Here is a 22820-nt window from a genome sequence, read left to right on the forward strand (position 1 = left end):
TACTTTGTGCAAGATCCTGGGTGCCCCTGGGCAAGGAAGAGCCAGGGGCTGGGATCCCCGAGCTGGGATGGAGCTGAACCGCCTGTTCGGAGCAACCACCACATTTGCAAATCTAAGAGGAGCCTCCAGGTCTCGGCAAGCCTGCACGGGGCCACAGATCCCCGAGGAGCTGGGAAGCCCCAGCCCATGTCAGATCCCCTCCGGGGCTGCTTCAGCATCACTCTGAATTGATCCAGGGGCGGGAAGCTGAGGGGTCCCAGGGCAACTTGGAGCAGGCAGGAGCTGTTCAGTTGCTCCTCCATGCCATGAGTTGGGCAGGTCTTGGCCTCAGCAGAGGGAGGGGCAGAGAGGGAGCCACTAAGCAGGCAGTTCCTCCTCACCCCCTTCTCCCAACCTCGTTGGAAAGGAAACGCAGTGCCAGGCAGGCCAGAGTGTTACCGTGAAAGTTTATTCTGTTTGCTGCTGTTCTCAAAAGGGGGATAGCAAGGGGACAACAAGCCTCTGGTCCTGACCCTGGGGGCAGCTCGCTTGGCCCCCAGAGAGAGCTTGGCCCCAGGGTTGCTTCGATACAGGAATATCCACTCAGCCACGAAGAGCGTAATACAGTTGTCTGGATGCAGGGACATGCAATCCTAGCAGGACTCCCACCCCGCGGGGCCAAAAGTCTCCCAGGTCCCGCTGGGAGGGTCTGTGTGAAGCCAGCGGGACGGGCACCCGAAGGTTACAAGCCAAAACTGATACAGAGTAAAAAGAAAAGAAAAGATAACTCGAAAACGGCAATGGAAACCCAAAATCTGGATGTCCCCATGTGTGGAGAAAAGAGTAGACCCACAGCAAAAAAATAGAGGCTTTCAAGTAGTAATGCACAGATACAGGTTACCAGAGCCTAGGTAGCAAGAAAGTTATTTACACCAGAACCCAACGGTAAACTTCACAATACTAGCAAAAGGCCAAACACAGGGTCATATTTACAGACGGAGACATGATAGAGCACTTTCAAGCAACGATTGTCAGACACAGACAGTTCACTTTAACAGCCCAACTGCTATATAGAACATTGTACCATACTTAGTTTGGTTATCATTTGTACACTGGGCAGGCTCCCCTGGGCTCCTCCACATGCGAGTGAATTGTTGCCCTCAGCCCATCTGCTGTGAGAGGCAAAGCATAAAGAGCTGCATTTTCAAACCAGAAGGATGGAGGCAGGCTCACCCATCAATCAGAAAGGGAAATCTGATGCCATTTGGGATATCCACTGCTATAAGCTGTCACCTGTTTCCATTGCGGTAGCCACCCTGCTGCTGCCATTTTTCTCATTGCACCATTCCCCCTGCAATGATTTCTTTGCAGAGTTGCTCTTACCTAGGACTTGCATGGTTGTGTGTGGGAGAGCACTGATTTCCTGTGACATGTTTCCACAGCACAGCTGGCGTCTAGATCAGTAATTCCCAAGCTGAGGATCACAACCCCAATCAGGGTCATGGCACATACAAGTGAGGTCACGAGCCCCATAGAAGTGCAATTGGGAAGATAAGAGGTTGCACGCTGACTGGGAGTGGTGTCATAAACCTAGGAGCGGGGTCACAGGCCCCAAAAGTTCAGAAAACGCCTGGATTTTATCTCCGAATCAAGCTGTGCCAATGCATGTACCATCGTGCAACTACAATCCCAGGTGACACACATTTATTTTCCTGTCCTATTTGGCATTTAACATGTGTGAGGTCAATGCCATGATACTTTATAGAGACAAAGATAAATAGAGTGGGCTTCTGGACCAAAACCTGTTGGGAGTGACATGTTGCAAGGCATCAGCAAACTTAGCTGCCTACCACAGATGGGACCAAGCCTCTTGTGAGTGAATGCATATCTCAGCAAATACAGTGGGCTTCACCCTGCCCTCTGCTGAGTTCCTGCTGTGAATCACTGACTTTAGTGGGTGCTGGATTCATACCTTCCTTTGGTTTGAATAACTCCGTAAGCTTCAACAGCATCACACAGCACTGGTAAGGGGAGAATCAGGTAAGACAGTGATGGGCATGTTTTGCACCTGCTTATTCCAGTGCTGAATTGGGCCCAGGGTTTTTATTAAAAAATAATAATAAATCTAGCAAACAAATTTGAACAGGAAGCATTGGGTCTACTTTAAAATACTGGCTTAAGACAAGACAAAGGAGGGGCCTATTTGGGATGGTTCATGGTGCAGGCCTCTGGCTGTGAATGTAAGAGTGAGAACAAAATCCTTGGAGTCCAGGGAGCAGAGTATACTAAACTACCTGGGGTGAAAAGTCCTCTGCAACTGTTACAGCACGTTTCTGGGTGGCTGCTCAAATCACTGAATAACCGTGGGTGTGAACTTGCAAATAAGAACTTCAGACTAAGGGAGGACTTAAACAAGCTCTCCCCATCTTAATACAGCAGCCCTCCATGCCCTGCCAGTTAGCATCCTGAGCCTGGCTGCCTGTCAGTGTAAGGTCCCTGATAGCCCTAGATATTGCAATTGCATACCCAGGCCATGTACTATGGGGATGCAGCCACCACCAGGCTGCTCCTTCCTTGCTAATGCAGGTGGGCAGGGAGTGAGTGAAGCAGGCAGCATAGCTGAATCAGCGTGCAGAGAGAAGCAAGCTGCCTGAACAGTAGGACAGAAGTCTTCTTTCCCCGTTCCACAGAGGAAACAGGGATTCATCTGGGACTCAGATAGGTCTGGGGACACAACAGCACCATGCTGCTCCTGACTCAGGAACCACCTTCTCTAAGACTCAGGTGAGGTTGCAATGACAAAATGAGACCTAAAGCATTGCTGCCATTGCTTCACACTGAGATCTGCACTCCCGCCTTTCAGGAAACAAATAACCATAGATCAGTTCTGTAATTGCAGTGATAATTAGGGGTATAGTTCAAGATAATTACATGGTTATTTATGCCTGGCAGATTACATGGTGCAAGTGTTATTGCGGGCAGATGTAAACTTATAAATGAAAAACCAGTAAGTGAATAGCGTGTAATTGCAGGGGGTCATTGTTCCCTATTAACTTGAGTGCATCTTTTCAGAACAGTGAAACTAAAAGGCAGCAGAAGCTCTGGCCCTTCCTCGCTGACGTGGGTCTTGTTATGTACTAAGGAAAGTGGTGCGTTAGGCTTCTTCATGTTTGTGTCTGGAAATGAAACCTTCTCTGTGCCTCATCATATGGCTCATTCTGAACAGTTCTCAGCACCCACAGCTCCCACTGTCATTGACATCTATTCTGCTCTTCAATGCTGATGCCACAGCAAGTTCCAACAGCCTTGAAAATCATTGGAAAGATAGCAGAATCAGAGTTTCCATAGGTGCAGTGGGTGTTCAGAGGCTAACATGAATGTACGAGGCATTGGTTAGGAAGACACAGGTCTCTTCAATACTTAATATTTAGCAACACAATTTCAGTTCCAGCTTAAGGTCAAGCCCAAGGGCTATTATCTGAGTTTGTCTTGAGGTATAAAAGAAGGGTTCAGATCCAGGCTTCACTGGCACTCTACAATGTTCAGATCTGGGAATTTGGGTAAGGCCCCTTTCATGCTATTTTAGCAGAAGCTTGTAAAACGTTTGTGGGGCACAGGAAAACTCCCTGTGGCTTTGAAGGCAGCCTACATGCAACTCGGGTTTAGTCATTCAGGCCTTTCTGCATTTCCATGCAAACTCATCCATAACCAGTGCTGAACATAAAATCTTGATGTTTCATAGGAACGTAACCATAATAGATTAATGATCTGTGTGGATGAGGAGTCCATCTCCAATAGGGGACAATGTCAGATATTTGAGAGGAAGGAATAAATACCCTTTAATTGTACCTAATTCAGTACTTTCCCATGGGAGCTCCAAGAAGAGTTTCTCCCTGATCTCAGTTGGTGACCAGCTTTATAATGCTCATATAACTTAACAATAATATCTATAACCAAGGTTGCTGTGAAAGGTGGGCTACTGTACCCCAGTTTTGCCTTCCTGTACAGGCCAAATTCCCATTAATTTCAATGGTAGTTCAGTGTACGAGGGCTGAAAATCAGACCTTTAATTGGCATTGACATTAAAGCCAATATCCAGCATGACATTTCAGTGTAGAACCAAAACACACAAATGAAAGGAGTGGCGGTGTATATTGATTTTGTGTTATTTTTTAGCTAAGGTAAAAACATATCTAGCACATTTGAACCTGCAAGCTGGACTTTGGCTTTGGCTGTTTAATATCATAAGAACCTTGTTATTGAACACAGTGTCCTGCAGTTTAGTAAACTGGAGTAGTTGCCTTGAATGGGAGTGGGGGGAGGGTGTTAAAGATGCCTTCTCCATCTCCTGTGACGAATTCAGAAAGTGGAAGTGTGTTTGGATGTGGGAAGCGGGGCGTGACTCATTTGTTTAGGGGCAGATCTTTTGTTCTGTGTTGGTACAGCACTTAGCACATCAGGCATCCCCAGCATTTTAAATACTAAATAAACCTGGTCTTCTCTTCCAAGCCAAGAGGCTTCCTACAGTGCACCAGGTTGGAATAGCACAGGCCAAATCAGTGAATGCAATGAAAAGCACTAACAAGTCTCCATGTCACAACCCCATCCAAGTGTGACAAGGTTGTCATTAATTAGCACTGCAGCGAGGAAGAGCAAAGTCACATTTTCTACAGGCTTCTCCTTTTGTGATGCTTTTCGGTTCTGCAGCAGCTATCACAGGAGGGGGATTGGCAGCGTGAGTTTATGCCAAACTGACAAAGTAGCACTTAGTGACTGTAGTTTCCTTGGTTTTAAACAGAACAGATGGTTTCTCAAGGCATTCTCCCTCTCCGTTTCCACCACGGTCTTTATGGCAGGACACAAAAGCTTGCTTGATGTTGTTGGGCAGGGACCTCCATATACCCCAGAAGTCAATACTCCTTTCCAAGTGGCCTAATTTCCTATTTCATTCCATGCTGCAGCAAACAAAACCTAAGATATCTTGTCACCACTCCACGCAGAAAAAAACTTTGAAAATGGCTTGTCGGCTTCATCGGAAGATTGCCATCCAGGAAGCAAAAGGTCACGGGCTCATCCCCTGCCCTTTGCTTCTCTGGAGATCAATCCTGCCCACTTTTGATTTGGATGAAATTGTACTGTCACCCTTTGAGTTACACAACCAAGCGCAGCCATGTGACTAGCTGGGACTGCTTGGAAGGCTTGGAAAAAAATTGGCCAATCAATCCAGTGCATCCTGGCTGTGCCATCATGTGTCATGAGGTGTGTTCTCAACTCTGCACACAAAACTGTTTCTAAAGGTGGCCACCTGTGCTGTGAAGAAAGCAGCGTGTGGGAAGACCTCAGCCCACGCAACCTGAAACGACTTGGATTATAAGTGCTGTGACAAGGTGGAACTGGGGGGAGGGAAAAAAGAGAGTAGATTTATCGTTTGTGAAATAATTTGTGACTAGCTCATCAAGCAGAGAAATCAGGTCCACAGTCATTTTTAAGCTTGGTTACTTCCTCAAAAAGCGGTCAACAGCAGGTTAATGGGGAATGGTACATCTTGCTCCATGAGCACCCAGAAAATTCACCGCATTTCCTCCAAAGCATAGGTTTTGTCTCCATGTGCATTACACAAGAGTCTTTCTGAGTCTCTCAGTGCCTGGTTCTACCTCAGCACAAACCATCCGAAGTGAGGCAGTTGTTAGCTGTGGTTAGGAGCTCCCTCTACTGCTCCGGTGACCTTGGTGGGTAGGGGAGTAGGTGGGGAGGAGCAGGAGGAAGGGGCCCGGAGCGGAATCAAGATTCAGCCTTCTCCTTCTTTTTGCTCTTTTTCAGGAAGGAGGGGGTCCGGAATTTCTTCTTCTTCTTGGAGGGAGATTTGGATGGCGAGCCTTCTGGGGACACGGGGCCACTGGTAATCGACTCTGTTTTGTCCTTAGGGGCGTCTGTGTCAGCATCTGCATTAGTGGTCATCTGGCTTATTCCTTTGCTTAGGATTTCTTCTGCAGTTTGGTCATCATCTTTTCCGTTCACCACCACCGCATCCTGCTGTTCCTTTTGGACAACAGCGGTGGTGTCATTGGGCGGCTGGCTGGCGTCGGCCTTTTTATCGCCTTCACACAAAGCAAAAAGAAAGACACAAGGGGTGAGGATTTATGGAGGCAGAGTCACAGCTTGCATTAGTTGGGCTGCTGCTACAGGGCCACTGTTTGCCTTAGGGGGCCAAAATATGTAGGAAGTGGTCTTAGAGGCTGCAAGCAGGTTAGAAGCAGACATTTTTTGCCCTGCCCTCTGCATTTATTAAACCACCAACCCACCAGTGAGGACAGTCCAGGTTGATACTGGTTTGAATGGAGGCAGAATTTGGCTCAGGGTATAAGGAGCATCATAAAACCTGATTTCCCCTTCACTTACACCAGAGCAATTCCCCTGGGCCTGGTTACTCCGTGCTTCATGACACGTGCATTTTTACATCTGTTCAAAGCAAGTGTGACATGAGTGTAAAACACAGGTGTAAAAAGGTGCCAAGATGGAGAATTAGGTCCATTGTTTTGCAGTGAACTATCGCTGGCACCAGCAAGGAAGAACAAAGCAGGTCATGAAGTTCACAGTCTGGACCTTATCCTCCTTCCAATAAGCCCTGTGGGCCTTTATTTTGACAACTGGGTCTTGCTAGTGGCTTGCCTGTACTAAGGTTTCTCTCCTGATATAGCTGGGCTGGTAGATCTCCCCAGTGGAGTGGCGATGCGAGCCAATAGGTGTTTTCCTACCAGCATAGCTCTACTCTTTTCCCAAATGACAAAGCTAAGCTGACCAAAGTCTCCTCTCTCAGCCTGGCTGCATCTGCACCAGCTATGGGATGCAATGGCTATGGAGGGGTGAGCTTTTCACATCCTCCAGGAAACGTCCCTAGGCTGGCAAATGCTGTAGTGTAGACCTTGCTTAGTTCTTGCTCTGAAAGTGGAACTGGGGCCCTGACAGCTTGGGACACTGTCTTTGGGAAGGACACTCTCACCCACCCACACGCCTGAAATGATTCCTTTTCTCCTAGAGTGGAGAGAAAAAAAGCTTATGCATCAGGGTCCCTCAGTGGTTTCATTTCCTTTATCAAATCTCAGTCGAGCTGGAAGACTCTGTCTGTAGACAATAACAATAATCTCACAACACCTACCAGGCTAAGGCTGCAAATTCCACCTCTGGAATCCAGAGGAGGAGAGCTTATTGCTAACCTAATGCAGTATCTACTGGACGCAGATTAACTAAGGACCCTGAAAGCACTCTGGCCTGTTTATTAAAGGTTCTGTGGCAGGTGACATGAGGCATGTGGATTTCCTATTTTCTCCCACCCCAGTCTTTCCTTCCAATATCACAGATACAAGAGTGACTTCCAAAGAGCTGCTACCAAAACATACATTAGCAATCTTGATTCCCTTCAGGCACTGAGCATGAGCAAAAGTCTCTTGGGAAAATATAGTTAAACAATAGCCAGCTTGTCTCTTTTTCTCCTCCTCTTCTGTCTGGTTTGTACTTTTCCCCTTGGATTTGTTACCACATTTACCAAGACCTTTGCCATTCACACACAATGATTCTATAGCGCCTTTACCCTCTCTGGTTTTGCCGGAGGCTAAACCCCACAAATCAGATTTATCAATACAGTATCTTACTCTGGGTCAGCAAAATATTTCATACCATCTGAACTTGCAGCCTGACCCAGCATTGTTTTTTTTCCAACCTGATACTGCAGTTCTCTCACACAGAAGAGTTGTCCTGACTCTAACGGGACTGTCCTTGGGAGCAAGTGCTGCTCTGTGGGAGGACAGGCTGCAGAATCTGATCCTCAGGAGAAAACACAGTGTAAAAGATATTATTGTCATTTCACCTACCCCAGGAGATGATCAGAGCTATGAAGAAGCCAAACCACTGACTTAGACTCTCAGGTTCTTGTTTAAAAACCACCAGAGCCACCCGTGGCTGATTAGATTGGTCCTTGCTCTATTTACATGTAGCATTTAGTTCACTTCGGTATTACAGTACTGGGACGTGTTACCACTCCTGACCATTTGGGGATGATGCTATCTCTACGGATTTAGCATTTTAAAGAACACTCCATACTGGAGACTTCCACCTGCAGTTTGGAATGCGTACATTGGAAAACCCAATTAAGAGGGGTTACAAAACTATGCCTGTCAAAGCAGCAGCACCCCTGTATGTACATGACACCTTGGTTTGCAAAGAACGCTAAGGAAACCTCAGTGAGTTGACATCAGCTTCACTGATTTCAATAGAGCTACAATAATTTATTTCAGCCAAGACTCTAGTCCTAAGCATTAGGATGTGAGTAGTTTCTAGTTCACTCTCCCCTCTTTTGATTTCCCATTTCTGCCTCTGCAGGATGGTGTTGTATTCACCTACATGAGTCTTGTAGTTCTGCACCAGCCCCAATGTCTGTGCTCCATTCTGTCCTTACACTTACACCTCAGGCCTTGAAACCTGCCCAGATTTCAGCCTCCTGCTTGACAGGGAGGGAACTAGGTGGCTGATTCCAAGAGGTATCTGCAAAATTGAAACCTGTTTTAATTTTGCTGCACCCACCCCAAAAGCAAACAGTTGCTTTCCACCAGACACCTGATTATGTTTTTGAGGTCTGCTTCTTCCACGCTGTTCTGCAGGGCACTCTGGATATAAATTGGATGTGCAACGGTAGAAAGTCAGAGGCACAATGGAAAGCAATGGGAAAAGACAGAGGAGGTGTAAAAAAAAAAGCTGTTGATGGCAAGTGTGAGCAGCTTAGCTGGCAAGTTTTGATGCTGGCCATTTGAGCTCATAAGATACTTCAAATGGTGACTGTTGGTGTTTGGGAAGTGTGGCAGGGAGACAAGGCAAAGGTCAGCTCTCAGATCAGCCCAATACATATCAGCTCCCAACAGTCTATTCCCCCACCGGCTACAGCTCCCCCTCTGAGCACGGGAGAAGTTCAGTGACTAGGGAGCAAAAAAAACTGTCAAGAACTCCTGGATAGATCCAAAAGCACAATTTTGCCTGCGGGTAGGAAATTACTTCGACAAAGACCTGAAGCTACAGCTCACTCCTGTTTAGAGCATTCAGAACTAGTGCAGGACGGAAACAAAAAAAAGAGAGAAATAAGAGGTAAAAATGAGGCAGAAACAGTGAGAGAGAGAGAATCCTCAAAATCTCAAGCAGGACATATTGGAACAACCCTCCCAAAACAGTCCATAAAAAAAAGCAGGAGAGAAATGTTAGGAAAAAATGTCCACCTGAACTTTTTGCAAAGATCTAGATCCCAAGTCTAGATGGTCAAATCAGTATGCAGGCAGTGTAGCTGTGATCTTCCAAGTAAACTAGTGTTTACACTAGATGCTACAAGAATCATTCCTATAGAAACACAATAGGTATGAGCCTAAACAAAAAACGTGCGGGTTCTGGTAAGCTGCCCACATTTGAAGACTGGGCCCTATTAGTTTCCAGTTAAAAACTGGCTACACTGGGAAAATGGGAACCTGGAATAACTGATCACAACACTGCTGTTCCATGGAGTTGCTTCCCAGCTGTTTTCCCCAGTCACCCGCTTTCCTGTGAGAAGTACCCCGCCTCCCACAAGGTGATGGTATGCGAGTGTAGAAAACAGCCTCTCTATACTTACTACAGTGACAAGTATTCAGAATCAGAGGTAAGTCCTTTGATGAAAGCAACACATGGAGGAAAGAGAAAGGAAGAGATTGTGGAGACAGACAAACACCAACACAGTGAGACACAATGCGACACAGTGAGAACACCAAGAACTACACCGCTTTCTGGGCTGCTGCTGTCCATGGTTGTTTTGTTGTGGGTTTGGGGTTTTTTTGCCTACAACACCGTCAGATGCATTCATTGTTTCCAGTGCTCTCAGGCGTGCAGTCTTACAAGCATGCTGATAACAAACACTGACAGCTCTACCCCCAGGATGGCACAGACATTCACAAAGGTGACTTGATTTGATTTGTGCTATCCAGAGCCATCTGCTTGGTGGCCAGTGTGGAGGGAATTTGGTGGTTTCTGTCCCTTTCCCAGGAAGGGGGGAACATCAAGTTCACTGAGCACTAAGTGTCCTCCTCACTGTCCAACACATCTCAGTGGCCAGGGAAAGTACATAGGTCCATGGAGACTGAGTTGTCAGGTCAAGGTGGAGGCACCCAGGTGAGATGACATAAGAAAACTTGTACTGCCTCTGCCTAGGCTGATTGACTTACATGAATGCAGAACTCTGGCTTGGAGAGCTACTTTAAATTTTCACTGTCACAAGAATGCAAAGGTCACATTTTTAGAGGGCTACCATTTTGAGAAGGATGGTATATGGAGACAATTTGGATCGAGACCACCTTAGACTCCACCCAGTCTCTTTCTGCATCAGTTCCCCCTTTCAAATGAGAGCAACATCTCCTCTTGAGTGGTTTGTCAGGACCAAGGCTGCTCAGGATTTACAGCGATAATAAGCCAGCCACCTTCTAGCAATGTAACACAGAAACTCTCTTGTCTTTCCACTGGTGGAAGGTGCCCGCTTTAAACCTACAGCATGCCCATGCCTCGCTGCAGAGTTTGGAAGGTGTCAGCTTTCTCTGTGGATTCATGCCTCGTGTATACTGTGGGCACACCCACCCATTGCAGCATCTGTCCTAGGCTGCAGGCACAAGTGCTCCAAGTGTCTTCATGCAGCAGAACGGTGATAACATGACCTGGCACACAAGCCCAGCTTACCATCTGAAGACTTAGTGGGGGATAGGGGTGGGCTCTTGATTGGAGACTTTGTGGGGCTTTGCACTGGGGAAGCTGATGGAGACTTTCCAGGAGAAGCCAGAGATTCCTCCACGCTGGTGTCTTTCTCACCTGGGTAAAGAGAAGACATTTATGTGCTGCAGAAAAACAGGATCCCAGCCAACTTTACCTGCCTGCTTACCTTCTGAATAGGGCTGGTTGGAATGGGGTCTGCAAAGGGACATTGCAAAATGGAAACATTTTGCAGACATAGCTGAGTTCTGTCAAAAAGAGGCATTGGGCTTTTGTGGGAGAAAGAGACACTCCATATACCAGTGAGTGGGGTATGAGTCAAGATGGAGATGGAAAAACTTTTTTCTACATCAGCCAGAATAGGGATCTGAACCTAGGTTCCCACCCACTTTCTAGCCAAAAGCAGGCATTTTTGCATAATTTCATTCTCAGAGAAACATCCCAAAACTTTTTGTCTCATTCCAGTGAGGGAACAAACCCAAACATCAACACCTTAAAAGCTGCCAAAAAACAGAGCCTTTTGTTTCGCTCTGCTTCTGAGTCACATATTTATACCTACTCGCAATACTGAAGAAACCACTGCTGTTCCTCCCCACAGGAGATTTACCGTCTAGTCCCAGTTCCTTTCTTTCCACTTCTTTCTTGTATTCCTCTAGCTCCTGGTCTGTTAGCTGGCTGAATGGGTTGGGGGGTTCTGGCTCAGCAGGTATCTCCTCCTGGAGTCCATCCTTTGTCTCCATGTCTGCTTTGGAAGCCAGCTGACTCTCTGTAGACTGAAACCAACCACAACATTGTACTGTCTGCACCCCAGGGCTGGTCTTAGAAGCCAATTAACTATCCTAAGCACCTTCTTGTGTCACTAGCAAGGTTCAGTTTTCCTAGAGTCAAGCACACTGTTCAAGCACGTGCCTCCTGAGGCCAACACAACCCTCTCTTCAGGTCCCAATGGGAAACAGTTCTTGGACAATTCCACCTGGCGTAAAAGCAGAAGAAATTCTGGGAGACTGGTGAGGAGATAACTCCTTTGGGGTATGAAACTTAGCTCCATGTGACAGAAGTATCCCATGAGACTGCTGCAGGCGGAGGCAAGCTACCAGATTCATCAATGTGCATCTCCACTTGACATTGCCCTCCATGGAGTCACAGCTTGGAGGGGCACTTACATTCTCACCAAAACTTCATCAGCCCTGAGCCCCCTGCTGTGCCTCTGCCCTGGTTCCCAGAAGTACTCTCCTAGTGTCCCTAAGTTGTTGCCTTCCACTGTGCCTGCAGCTGGTGTCTCAGACTGACCCTTATAACTAGAGAAAAGGGGCTAGCTCAGATTACAGGTCCCTTGAACTTGGTGCAGTAGCAGAAGTTGTGTTTTGGATATGAAATCAGATCTGAGCCTATTTGCTTGTAGCGTGCACAGGGCTGCTGACTTGGTTGAAGGGCAAGGAAGAGGTTTGCTCCCAAACAGTCCATCCCTATAATTATGAAAAATGATATAGGATATGATAAATATGCCATATTGTTAATGTAAGTACCGGACTTCTGCTCTTCTCTGCTATCACGCTAGCTAGCAGCTGAGACTGGGGTCCCGCTGATTTCACATCCTGGCGGTTCTGTTCTCGAATCTGTAGGCAACAGATAAATACACAAGTCAAAGCTGATGTGTACCAGAAGGACTAAATGACGTAAGGAAGTAGCAAAAAACAGAGTGTGCCTTGATTCTCCACTGCTTTGGTGTCATTTGCATTAGGGATAGGAACAAGTGACATAGCACCAGTTAAAATGGTAGCACCATGCACTGATGTGTGGAATTGGATGTTCAGTCCCTGGATTCTCTCTTCTGTGTTGTTCACCTGAATCCAGGTTAGTTCAGTAGTCCCTTAATGCTCTTACCATCTGGTGACTGTTCCATTGGCCAGTATGGAATGAACCAGCATGTTTCTGTCTAGCACTTAGTGCAGTGACTCTCAACCAGGGCGTCATGGCACCCTGGGGTTCCTTGAGATTCTTTCAAGGGTGCTGCAGGGTGCCACACACTGAAAGGTGTACAAATGTGATTCACAAGATAAACCCAGAGATTTCAAATAGGAACCCATTGTGTTAAAACTATTCTGACCTGCTGTGGTCCTTCTGAGTTCTTTGCAACAAAGGAATGGCTTTATTATTTTTTCTGTAGTCAAAAAACAAATGAAAGTGAAGGGCTGGCATTTTGTGAGGGTGCCTTGAGTCTATCAAGGGGTGCCTTGAGTCCATTAAGGTTGAGAACTACTGAGCTGGTGGCTAGCTAAGCTGGGCATCACATTGGCACTCTGGAACCTGTGCTGGCTGCTTCTGAACTGAATGGATTACAGGAATGTGGGTCATTCAGGCTGTGACTGAGTGGTATCTACAAGGTGGTATCTACAAGGTGATGTTAGGGAAGGGATATGTCTTGCACAACTGCTTCCCACACTAACTGCTCTGGATGTACATGAACGACTTGGATTTCCGGAGATGCTTTTCTGGACCCCTTCATGAGCACTATCTCTGAAATGTTTAAGAGAAATAAGACAAAATTGTCTCATCTGTTGCTTCCAGATGTTTCATTGCAATGGAACCTCAAAGGACTCTGCTGTATCTCAGTCAGCCCATGAGATCTTAATTCTTAGGAGGTCATCAGGAAGTGGGGATGAAGCCATACCTTGTTTCTCATTTCCAGCACTTCCTGTGGGTCGGTATAGAGAGGCACAAATTGGTTGGGGTTTTCAATTCGGATGGGGGTCCCACTGCTGCCTTTCTCCACCTCATCGGCCTTCATCCACTGGTGGACAAAAAGAACAGGAAATGTCAGGGAAAGGGAAGAGAAAATGTATCAAAATGAGACCCACAGTGCCATGAAGACTGGGAAAAAATATGACCCTTCATTTCTGACCCAAAGCAGACTTTTGGACACTCTAACATTAACAGGCATTCCCATCTGGGCTCTTTACAGCTTTTCTGTTTCAAATAAAACCGAAATGCTTCCCTTCAAAAATGTCAGGACAAAAACATCTTTATTTCTTTTTCAGTATTTGCTTCTTCCCACACTCCCTGCTCCAACACATCTGAAAAGACTTGGTGAAATGGACAGAAATTTGTGAAGTTGACCCAAATCAGCAGTTGTGAGTGGAGGAAAAACACCCTTCAGCTGTAAAATTTCACACTGTTCAGAGCCCCTGTACCGTGGTTTTGCTCCTCTGGGTGCCCACATTTCCCTGGTTCTCATCAGCAACATTGACCCGAAGATAAGTGTTGGGCGTGTTTAGCCAGCGGGTCTTCTCCTTCTGTTGTTTCTGAGCATGCTGTCGGAGGGTGGAGATGGGAGCAGCCTCCTCATCAAAGATGAACGCTGTGACAGTGGCAGGGATTAGCACGTCACTTTTATGTTTGGCTTTCTCCTGGACAAATGGGTAACGATACGCGTAGCCTGTTCTATAACCCTAGAAGGACATACATACACAGAATGTGTGTTTTAGTTGCAAACACTAGCTTTTGGGGTTGGTTAAAACATAGGGGAAAAGTTGAGAGAATGGTGTTACAGGTTGTAAAACAGCTCTACTGTTTTGGCTGTGTGAAAATTTTGGGGGCATATTTTTAATTGCAATCTTTGCAAGCATCTTTTGTTTTTCCAAATTCAGATGCTCTGTAAATGATTTACCATAATCTGTCTGCCCCCCACTCCCTGCACGATAATAAAAAACAATGAAAAAGGCTGATACCAGTTCAGACCAGCCGTGTTAGCTCTCTGTCTGTCTGCAGACAAACCTACACTGGAGACCAGGTCTGTTCTCCAACCATGAGAGTCTGCAGCATGTCTTGCTTCTGGCTGGCTCCCCCATAGATTACTAGTTCACAGGGAGGCAAAGCAGAGTGCTCTTTGATGCGAGAAATGCCAAGGGTTCAGCTGCTGTGACTACTGTGTCAGAGGCAGTCTTAATAGACAAGCGGTGTGTTTGTTCTGTGGAGTTCTGGGGAAGAGATGGTCAGACAGTCTGATTCGTTGGGTGTGAGTAAAGGATGGCTCCACTGACAAGAGTGGTGTTTATGAACTTTAAAAGTTGGGGTTGGAGAATAATCAGGCCCAGCACTAGACCTGTAACTTTCAGAGTCCCAGAAACAAGGAACAGAATAGCATTGTACTGCATTGATAATGTGGCAGATTTGGTAAAGGATAACATATATATATATATATATATATATATATATATATATATATATATAGGTCCAGTAAACACAGACCACAAACCTCACATGAACCACAGCTGCCTCAAACCCAGAACAGCAGGGCCTCCTATTCACTGCCCTTCTTTGCTACAAGTCCCCATAGAGCACCCAGATTTCAAAGACCAATAATGTGGTTTTGCTGCTGCACAGTCCTATTGCTGCAGTGCAGAGTCATTCATTTTGCCCTGGCACAATCAGTGCATACAGAGAAAGATGCTTCGAATGCCAGCTCAGTGACTGGGAGAGCAGAGGATCTGATGGGAGAAGATTTTCCTTATTCCTCTAGGTGTAATGTAGATCTTGGCTCACAAACAGGCCTTAGGGTTTGGATTGGGAGCCTCAGTGTCCCATATTTCATGGACTTTGAAGTCCAGATTCTTGGTCTGGGGGCTTTGTCCAAAGGAACGTATTTGGATAGTCCATTGCCTGTAACTGGAAATGCTAATGGCTTCATTAGCCTCCATTCCAACTAATGTTAGGGCAACTCCACTTTCTATCTGGAGATCATATATCTGACGTGTAGAGTTGCAAAGTATTTTATGCCTCTGACAATACAATCATCCTTTCTAGAGTGTATATTTAATGGAATGCCTTGCAGGAGTGAAACACAGCAACTATTTATATATTTTACAGGCATAGAGCAAACAAAGCTAGGCTGGGATATTATTTAGTGGGTTTCTGTTTTATGTTGTTATTCTAGTTGCCTTTTTAAAGTTGTTTTCTTCTAATGTTTGCTCGCCTGTTATTTACTATAAGTCCCACTGAGTTCCCCACAGGGTGGCATAAATAAATAAGCAAATATTTAGCTTTGCATGGCAACATCACAGGCCTGTTTAGTACAAGAAGGTGAGAAGAGTGCGGCGTCTTATGGACACTGAAATCAGAGAGAATTGCAGCGAGTGAGGGGACACTATAGTGACAACTGGGAAGTCCAAGTGGTCATACCAGGTTATCTAGCATTCTCATAAGAGCTTCAAACTCGTGTTCTCCAAGGCGGCTCTTCTGCATAGGTCCAAACATGCTCCCAGCCCATCGGACTGACCCAATATCGTGGGGTCTGTACTTCTCCCGCTCCAGCACAATCAGATTCTCAGCTCCTCCAGCACTAGACAAGGCTGAGACCTGAAACAGAGCACAGAGAACCCACTGACAATAGGAGGAATCACAGAATCAGTCAGGAAAACATGGATAAAGCCAGGTTCTCTGCTGGTTTCCATCCTTTTTGGGCTTCTCAGGTAGCAGAGTAGAAAGACTGCTGGCTAGAGTTGGCTAGGTATGAATTCTCCATGTGGAAGGGAACTGAAATCAAGCCATTAGAGCTGAGCTGTAACCCACCATCCCAATCCATCTCCCACTAGGGTGGGAATCTGGGCACACTGGAGCAGTGAAAAGACTCCCTTGCCATTGAAGCTCTAATTGTGCAGTCACACATACTGGTCATGTGCAGTGGAATTGGGCCCAATTTATTTACAGAAAAATCCTTTCCCCACCTCAGCTTCAATGTGTCCCTTGAGTTGCCCTAGTTTGGAAGGCCCAGGGAGGTATAAATCAACATAGAACAGCCCTAGACTCCCCCAAAGACACTTGCTGCCTGCCAACCAGCCAGGCAGCACAAGTGCTCATTTTAAAACAAAAGCCAAGAACCCACCAGAATCGTCACAAATGCAAATATGGGAGCAGCAGCTATTCCCCTGGGGAGTCAGTGACTGGAGAGCCAGGAGTGAAGTAAGAAGCAGGACTCCCAGTGACAGCAGCAATATTCCTCTGTCAACATGGTTGCATGTGGCAATCTAGAAGGCTGCAAAGTGCACACCCTGGATTCCTAGCCCGGCACCTGCCGATGGCTCCCAGGCTCAGCCTCAGTAATGTGCTGACCTCATTTTTCCAACTGAGGAACTAGGTCGATGCACAGAGGGGAGGATGAGTGCATTGATAACAAATGGCCATGATTGCAACCTTGCTGCAGAACAAACACAATTAAACCTGCTGCCTTCCTACAGGGCACCGGCCCTGCTCTGCTTGAGAAGAGACAAGCAGGACAACATAATTACTGGATTGTGCTTTCCAGTTTTGCTGACAAGATGTTGTTGGGTGGGGGGAACACACAAAGGAACTACACAATTGCTGTAGGTGGTCTTGGTTTTAGACTTTATTGTAGCTCCAGGCAAGGAGCCAGGGCAGAGATTTGAGTAGTGATGCTGATAAAGATTTCAACAGCTGGTGGAATCACTTCTTAATCTGAGCTATACATTGCAATGAATGTACTGCCTTTGTCAAATTTTGGATTCTTAGTAAAATATATATATATATATATATATATTTTTGTAGTAAGTGCAGCTCTTATATAGCAAGGAGCAGCCAAACCAAGCAGTGGAGACTGTGGCATTATCACAAACAACCTGAGGCCACCTCTTCCATGCACAGAACACCCACTTTGCTGGAACCACTCAGCTTTCTCAGCTACACGTTTCCAAAGACCCTGTTCATCCCACAGGGTGCATAGGAAGCTAAACAAATGTTTACTCCCTTTGCCGAGCATCCCACTACATCCTGCCCACTCTACATCTGTTTTTCCTGAATTAAAAAAGGTTCTCTGTATGTGTATGTATGCATGTGCTTGCATGGTGGCTATTTCTAGGGGTGAGCTAAGTAAGAGCTGAAGCTTGCAAGCTGTAAGCATATTTCTATACTCACATCTGGGCTCATGTTGATTTTGCAAGGGAGGACAGTTTTCTAAATCTGCTTTTGTATATGCACAGTTAGTGTTTGTTAACATTTGGCCAAAGCCCCCAGTTACAGAAAAGTCACTTAATCTGAGCTACACACTGAAACGGATGTATTGTCTTTATCAAATTTTGGGTTCTTAGTTAAAAAAAAAACAAAAAAACAAAAATTACTGTTTTAAGTACAGTTCTTGTATAGCAAGGAGCAGACAAACCAAAATGCCTTTTGGGTTAGGTCTGGGCTGGGCTGTGCCACATTATTTTTAGTTTGTATTTGCATTGTACACAGCAGGGAAGTGCTCCTGAAACCAGCACACAGAACATGTCACAGCTCTGTCATGCTGAACAGTATATTCAGCTTTAGGAGCACTGACTCCATTCACTGCACTGAAATTACTCCTGAGTTAATCCACTGCATGCAAGATCCCAAGCAGACCCCACTGCCTTTTATTCATCATTACAGCTCCATGCACTTTACGGGATTGCACATAGGTAACAAACAGCTGTAGCAAGCCATGCAGGAATTGGCTGCTTTTGTGCCCCTACATCCGTGCTTGCTGAACGAGGGAGGTTTAGATGTGGGGGCTCATCAGAAACACTCTATTGTGAACAATATCTGTTCTCAGTAATGACAGAACTTGTGTTGATATCAATGGGAACAAGTTACCCTCGTGCCAAGCAATTCTGGAAGTCTCATTCAAAACCACAGCTGATATCAGAGGAGAAGCCAGCTTCCAGCTACTGAGAAAACTGCTGGCAGCAGTTTAAAGGCTTAGCTGGGGTTCTCTGAAAACCAAAAAGCTCCAAAAAATCTGTTGTTTTTCCTCTTGAAACTGTTCCAGAGTTGGACCGTTAGAGGGCAATAGATGACTGACAGAGTCAAGGAAGGCTGAGCTTTCATCCTCTGCAACACACCAGTGGGTGGATGTATGTTTCTACTGTGTTACTGCAGCATGGGCAGACACACCCCAGCTCGATCGATCTGAACTACATAGCGTGGGTACCATTCGCAGCAAAGAGGCAGCACTTAAGCAACCCAAGGATTCCCGGGGGGTCTCTTAGAGCCCAGGCTGAAGTCTGTGCCACTGCTGTTGTTAACTGTGCCAGCTAGATTCAAGCTAGATGACATCATAGTTATGACTGCAGCGTAGACATACCCACACTCTATACCAGCCTGCAAACCTTGATCTGCCCCACGGGGGGGAAATCTCCCAAGTGTCAAGTGCAAAACAAGCTGTTGCCATCATGCTGCCAACCATACACAGAAAAGCACTGGACTAGTCCAGCTTCATGTTTAGAAATGTTGCAGTGATCCTGTTGCAAGATCTAATATCTGGTATGGCTACTTTAGAAAGCTGTAGCTTACACAGTAATATGCATACAGGGGAGTCAGAGGTTCATTTAAAGAAAAAACTTCCCTGATAGACACAATGCAGGCCTGTCTCTGCACTTTACCACTACCTATCAAACTGCTGTTAGGATTAGAAGGGAGAACAAACTTTGTTGGCGTGTTTAACTTGTTGGAGGTACTCTGGTACTACAGTGGTCCAGGCCACATTCACGTACCAGTAGACATATTGGGAGTAGACCAGTGCGATGTTTATGGCAGGCAGTGCTTGGGAGCCCAATAACTGCATGCTGAAATGAGAAGCAATTTGGGAAACGTGCATTCGCCTCCCTAGGTGTTGTCCAAAGGACTGCCCTGTTGGAGAGTCTCACCTGTATCTCACAAGCTGCCTGCAAGTGAAAGATTTTATAAAATGCTTCTTCCACGGTATCTCCCAAAGCAATTACTCCATGATTTCGCAGCACCAGGATCTGCAAAAAGAGAAAAGGCCAGCTGAAAAAATGGTCATCACCAACAAATGTATGTCTGTATGAAGGAGAAGAACCAGTCCAGGGAGAAGTCTAAATCTCTCTACCACTTCCTGGATGATAAGGAGTTCAGACACCTCATCTGGCTTATTGGCTATGTTACTCTCAGCTTCTGCACATGGTACCCAGCCCTCTGCGGTATCGGGGGTGTCAGAAAAGCTTTGCAAATGCTAATGCATTAAGCAACAGGTATATCCTCATGATCTGCTATGCACTAGGTGCATCTACACATGCTAGTAATGTGACAAAATAAACTCCAGTGCAGTTTGCACCAGAGTTAGCTGCTCCCGGGCTCAGCATCTGCATGTGTGCCCAGAACCACAGCACTCTGAGCTGGGCTGGCAGACCAGCCACAGGCTGGCTGGAGGCCTGGGGGGTCAGTGCTGGGCTCCCAGGTTGTGATGTTGGTTGGTGAAGGGACTAGCTGGGGCACAAGGGTGCTAAAGTGCAGGGCCAGCCAGGAGGCAGCCCACTCACTTTAGCACCCTCATGCCCCAGCCAGCCCATCTCTATCTACACAGGTGTTTCAACTGAACAAATTATTCTGCTGCAGGATAGTACTGTCTCCAGTAGTACTATCTGAGGACAGTACTATCCTACAATGGAGTTAATTAATTTACTCTGCCATAATACTGGGGCACATGTAGACTATGACGCTTTCCTGCGGAGCTAATTAGTCAATTCCACAGTAAAGTGTATGTGTTGATGCACCCACAGATGAGGGAACTGAGACAGCAAAGCAGTTGTGTGGGCCTAGTTTGACAAGACTAAAACCCAGTGCCTTAACTCACATTTGGAGCCACAGCCTCAGGCCAGGTCAGCATGGGAACCTCAGTCCTGATCTGGTCTTAAGCTAGAACCTGCACACCAACCCAGATCTGATCTGAATGCTTCTTCAGCTCACACCCAGTGAAACATTCCCACAGCTATGCCCTTAGCAGCTAAGCCAAATAATTATAGATCCATCTTATTATCTGAGGAGTGTAGTTTCTCTTAACCTTGCATGTTGGTCCAAGGCACTTCTGTAACTCAATCCTGTCTGCCTCTTCTTCCATCTCACCATTGAAATCAAAATACACCATATCGCCCACCAGCAATGCATCATGAGATATAGGCAGGACACCACATTTCATGGCAGACACCTGGGGAACAGAGAGAAAGCAAGTAGGACACCAGTGAGAAGAATCAGCATCTTGGTCCCCTTGTGCAGACACTAACATGCCTGTACAGTTCATTTTTAGCTTCCAGGCCACTATGTAGTGGGAGAAAGGACCAACAGTAGCACTTTTATGGATCTGGTCTTGAGAGCTCTTGTCTGTGAAATCAGCGGGATTTGTATCGCTGGATACTTCCTAGGATTAGATCCTCAGAACTCAGTTGATCAGACAGGTGCATAAAACTGTGAAGAATGAGTGGGTCTGTCACTAAAAAATCAGTATGGAGCAAGACCATCCATCCTTAGCACCAGCAGTAAGGCACCCCTGAAAAATGATGATTTTGTACTAATTGCATTTTTGCCTTTCGTCACTTATTTTTCCATCTCCCACCATTTCTGTGGCCCTTAAAGGTTTTGCATCACTGCAGAGGCAGAATGCTTTTGACTAAATATCATCCCAGTGAAATTGGAAGGTAAAAGTATTTCTTCACTAACAGAATGGGAAAATATCATCAAAGTGCTATGACAGGCTAATAGGGCCCTTCACCTCCACAATGACTTTGAAATGGGGGTTACCCCAGGAACCTTGACACCTTTGTCCCTTCTCTTCCTCTTGGCTTCATAGCCCAGCCCTATCAAATGTGAGGGTGCGTCAACAGCATGCTGCTTGCCCATGAAAGTAGGCAGCAGGCAGTTCTCCCACAAGGCAGAAGCTGCTCTATAAATCAGTCGCAGAGCTGGTATACATGGCTCTGGGAGGGGTGCACTCTCCGATTTTCCACTGCCCTGGCAAACTGTGGCCGTCAGCATGATGGATGGGATTCCTTACTGCAGCGGTGACAGGCGTGTGCAAGTGGATAATGCATCTCACGTCGGGTCTGGCCGCATAAATGGCTGAGTGCAAGCTGAATCCTCGCGTGTCCACTGCAAAATTGGTGCTGCCCTGCTCCACCACTTCACCCAGGATGTTCACTTTAACCTATGGTGAGGAAAGGAAGTGGGGCAGCATGAAAACACAGAGCCTGCCTACACAGTGGGTCACCCCCATTTGTTCTTGGGCAGCTCCATCCTATGGCCCAGATGGGTCTGCAGTGTGGGAACATGCTTCCCTGAGGCTGCTTCTCCACCTGTCTAGATCACATGCCCTCTCTGAGTCTTGAAACGCTTTGCAAACATTAAGCACAGGCTTTACAAAGCAGACCAGTATCATTATCTCCATCTTACAAGTGGGGAAACTATGGCTTGGAGAGGTCTGAGGTCACCCGGCCACCTGGAAACAACCCTGGGAAGACAGCCCAAGTCTTCTGGGACCATGTTCCATGTTTTTAGAACAAAACTGTATTGGCTACTGTCTCAGCCTGATCCTTTGGACCTTTGGCTGAAACCGGTTGTGCTCTGCAGGCTTTCAGGCTGCAGGTGCATGTGGAACACCCTAGTCCTTGGGAGCCAGCTCTGGCTCAGTGGGCAGATAGGGCTTCCATATATATAAGGGAACTAGTCAGAATATTACAAATTTCTAACCTAAAGTTTAAAACTTTGAACAAATGGTGGGATTTTCATGCATCTTCCTTCCTCCCACATACCAGGGACACATATATTTACAAATTTGAGGACTTTGTGAATTTGGGAGCAAAATTTCCTGCATTCTACCCCTTTTTTGCCATCTCTGCCCTCAACCTCTTTGAATGCAGTGCCAGAATTATGAGCCTGGTTTGCTTGATGGACAGGAGAGAGAGAAGGGAAAGGGATGGCAGAGCATAGAGGCATATCTTCGCAGACTCACCAGGCTGGATGCTGTGACTTCATTACAGGAAAAGCCTTTGGGGCTGATCAAGAAATGATCCTGTTCTTTGCTGACGCGCAGCTACGAAAAGAAATACGCTGTTAGGGTTAAGTAGGTAATTTTTAGATTCCCACTCCCCCACTGGATCCCAGCTCTTGGATTGTAAGAGACATTTCAGGAATCACTTCAGACCTAAAGGAAATGACAGTGTGGAAGGGATTCAGCCGAGTAGGTCGTAATGGGCTACAGAGCAATTTGGTTGGACATACTCAAGACTTAGTCTGCACTGATGGTTAGCAATGTC

At 46.3% G+C, this 22820-nt stretch overlaps 1 protein-coding gene across 3 annotated transcripts in view; it reads right to left on the bottom strand.

Annotated features, from left to right (window-relative positions):
* Positions 1-429: 429 nt before the first annotated feature.
* ADD2 (adducin 2) overlaps positions 430-22820 on the bottom strand; it is an 84846-nt gene continuing 62455 nt past the window's right edge. For all 3 annotated transcript variants that reach the window (XM_019514365.1, XM_019514366.1, XM_019514367.1), the window contains exons 5-15: positions 22517-22597; positions 21563-21712; positions 20576-20719; positions 19422-19520; positions 15925-16101; positions 13938-14195; positions 13418-13537; positions 12273-12362; positions 11354-11519; positions 10717-10845; positions 430-6077 (exon numbers count right to left, since the gene is read on the bottom strand). In XM_019514365.1, coding sequence (XP_019369910.1) covers positions 5761-6077; positions 10717-10845; positions 11354-11519; positions 12273-12362; positions 13418-13537; positions 13938-14195; positions 15925-16101; positions 19422-19520; positions 20576-20719; positions 21563-21712; positions 22517-22597 — 1731 coding nt within the window. In that variant the 3' untranslated portion in view covers positions 430-5760. The remainder of the gene's footprint in view (positions 6078-10716; positions 10846-11353; positions 11520-12272; positions 12363-13417; positions 13538-13937; positions 14196-15924; positions 16102-19421; positions 19521-20575; positions 20720-21562; positions 21713-22516; positions 22598-22820) is intronic.

The sequence above is a fragment of the Gavialis gangeticus genome, unplaced genomic scaffold (genome assembly GCF_001723915.1).
Source record: "Gavialis gangeticus isolate Ggan-Ray unplaced genomic scaffold, GavGan_comp1, whole genome shotgun sequence".
Classification (NCBI taxonomy): Eukaryota; Metazoa; Chordata; order Crocodylia; family Gavialidae; genus Gavialis; species Gavialis gangeticus.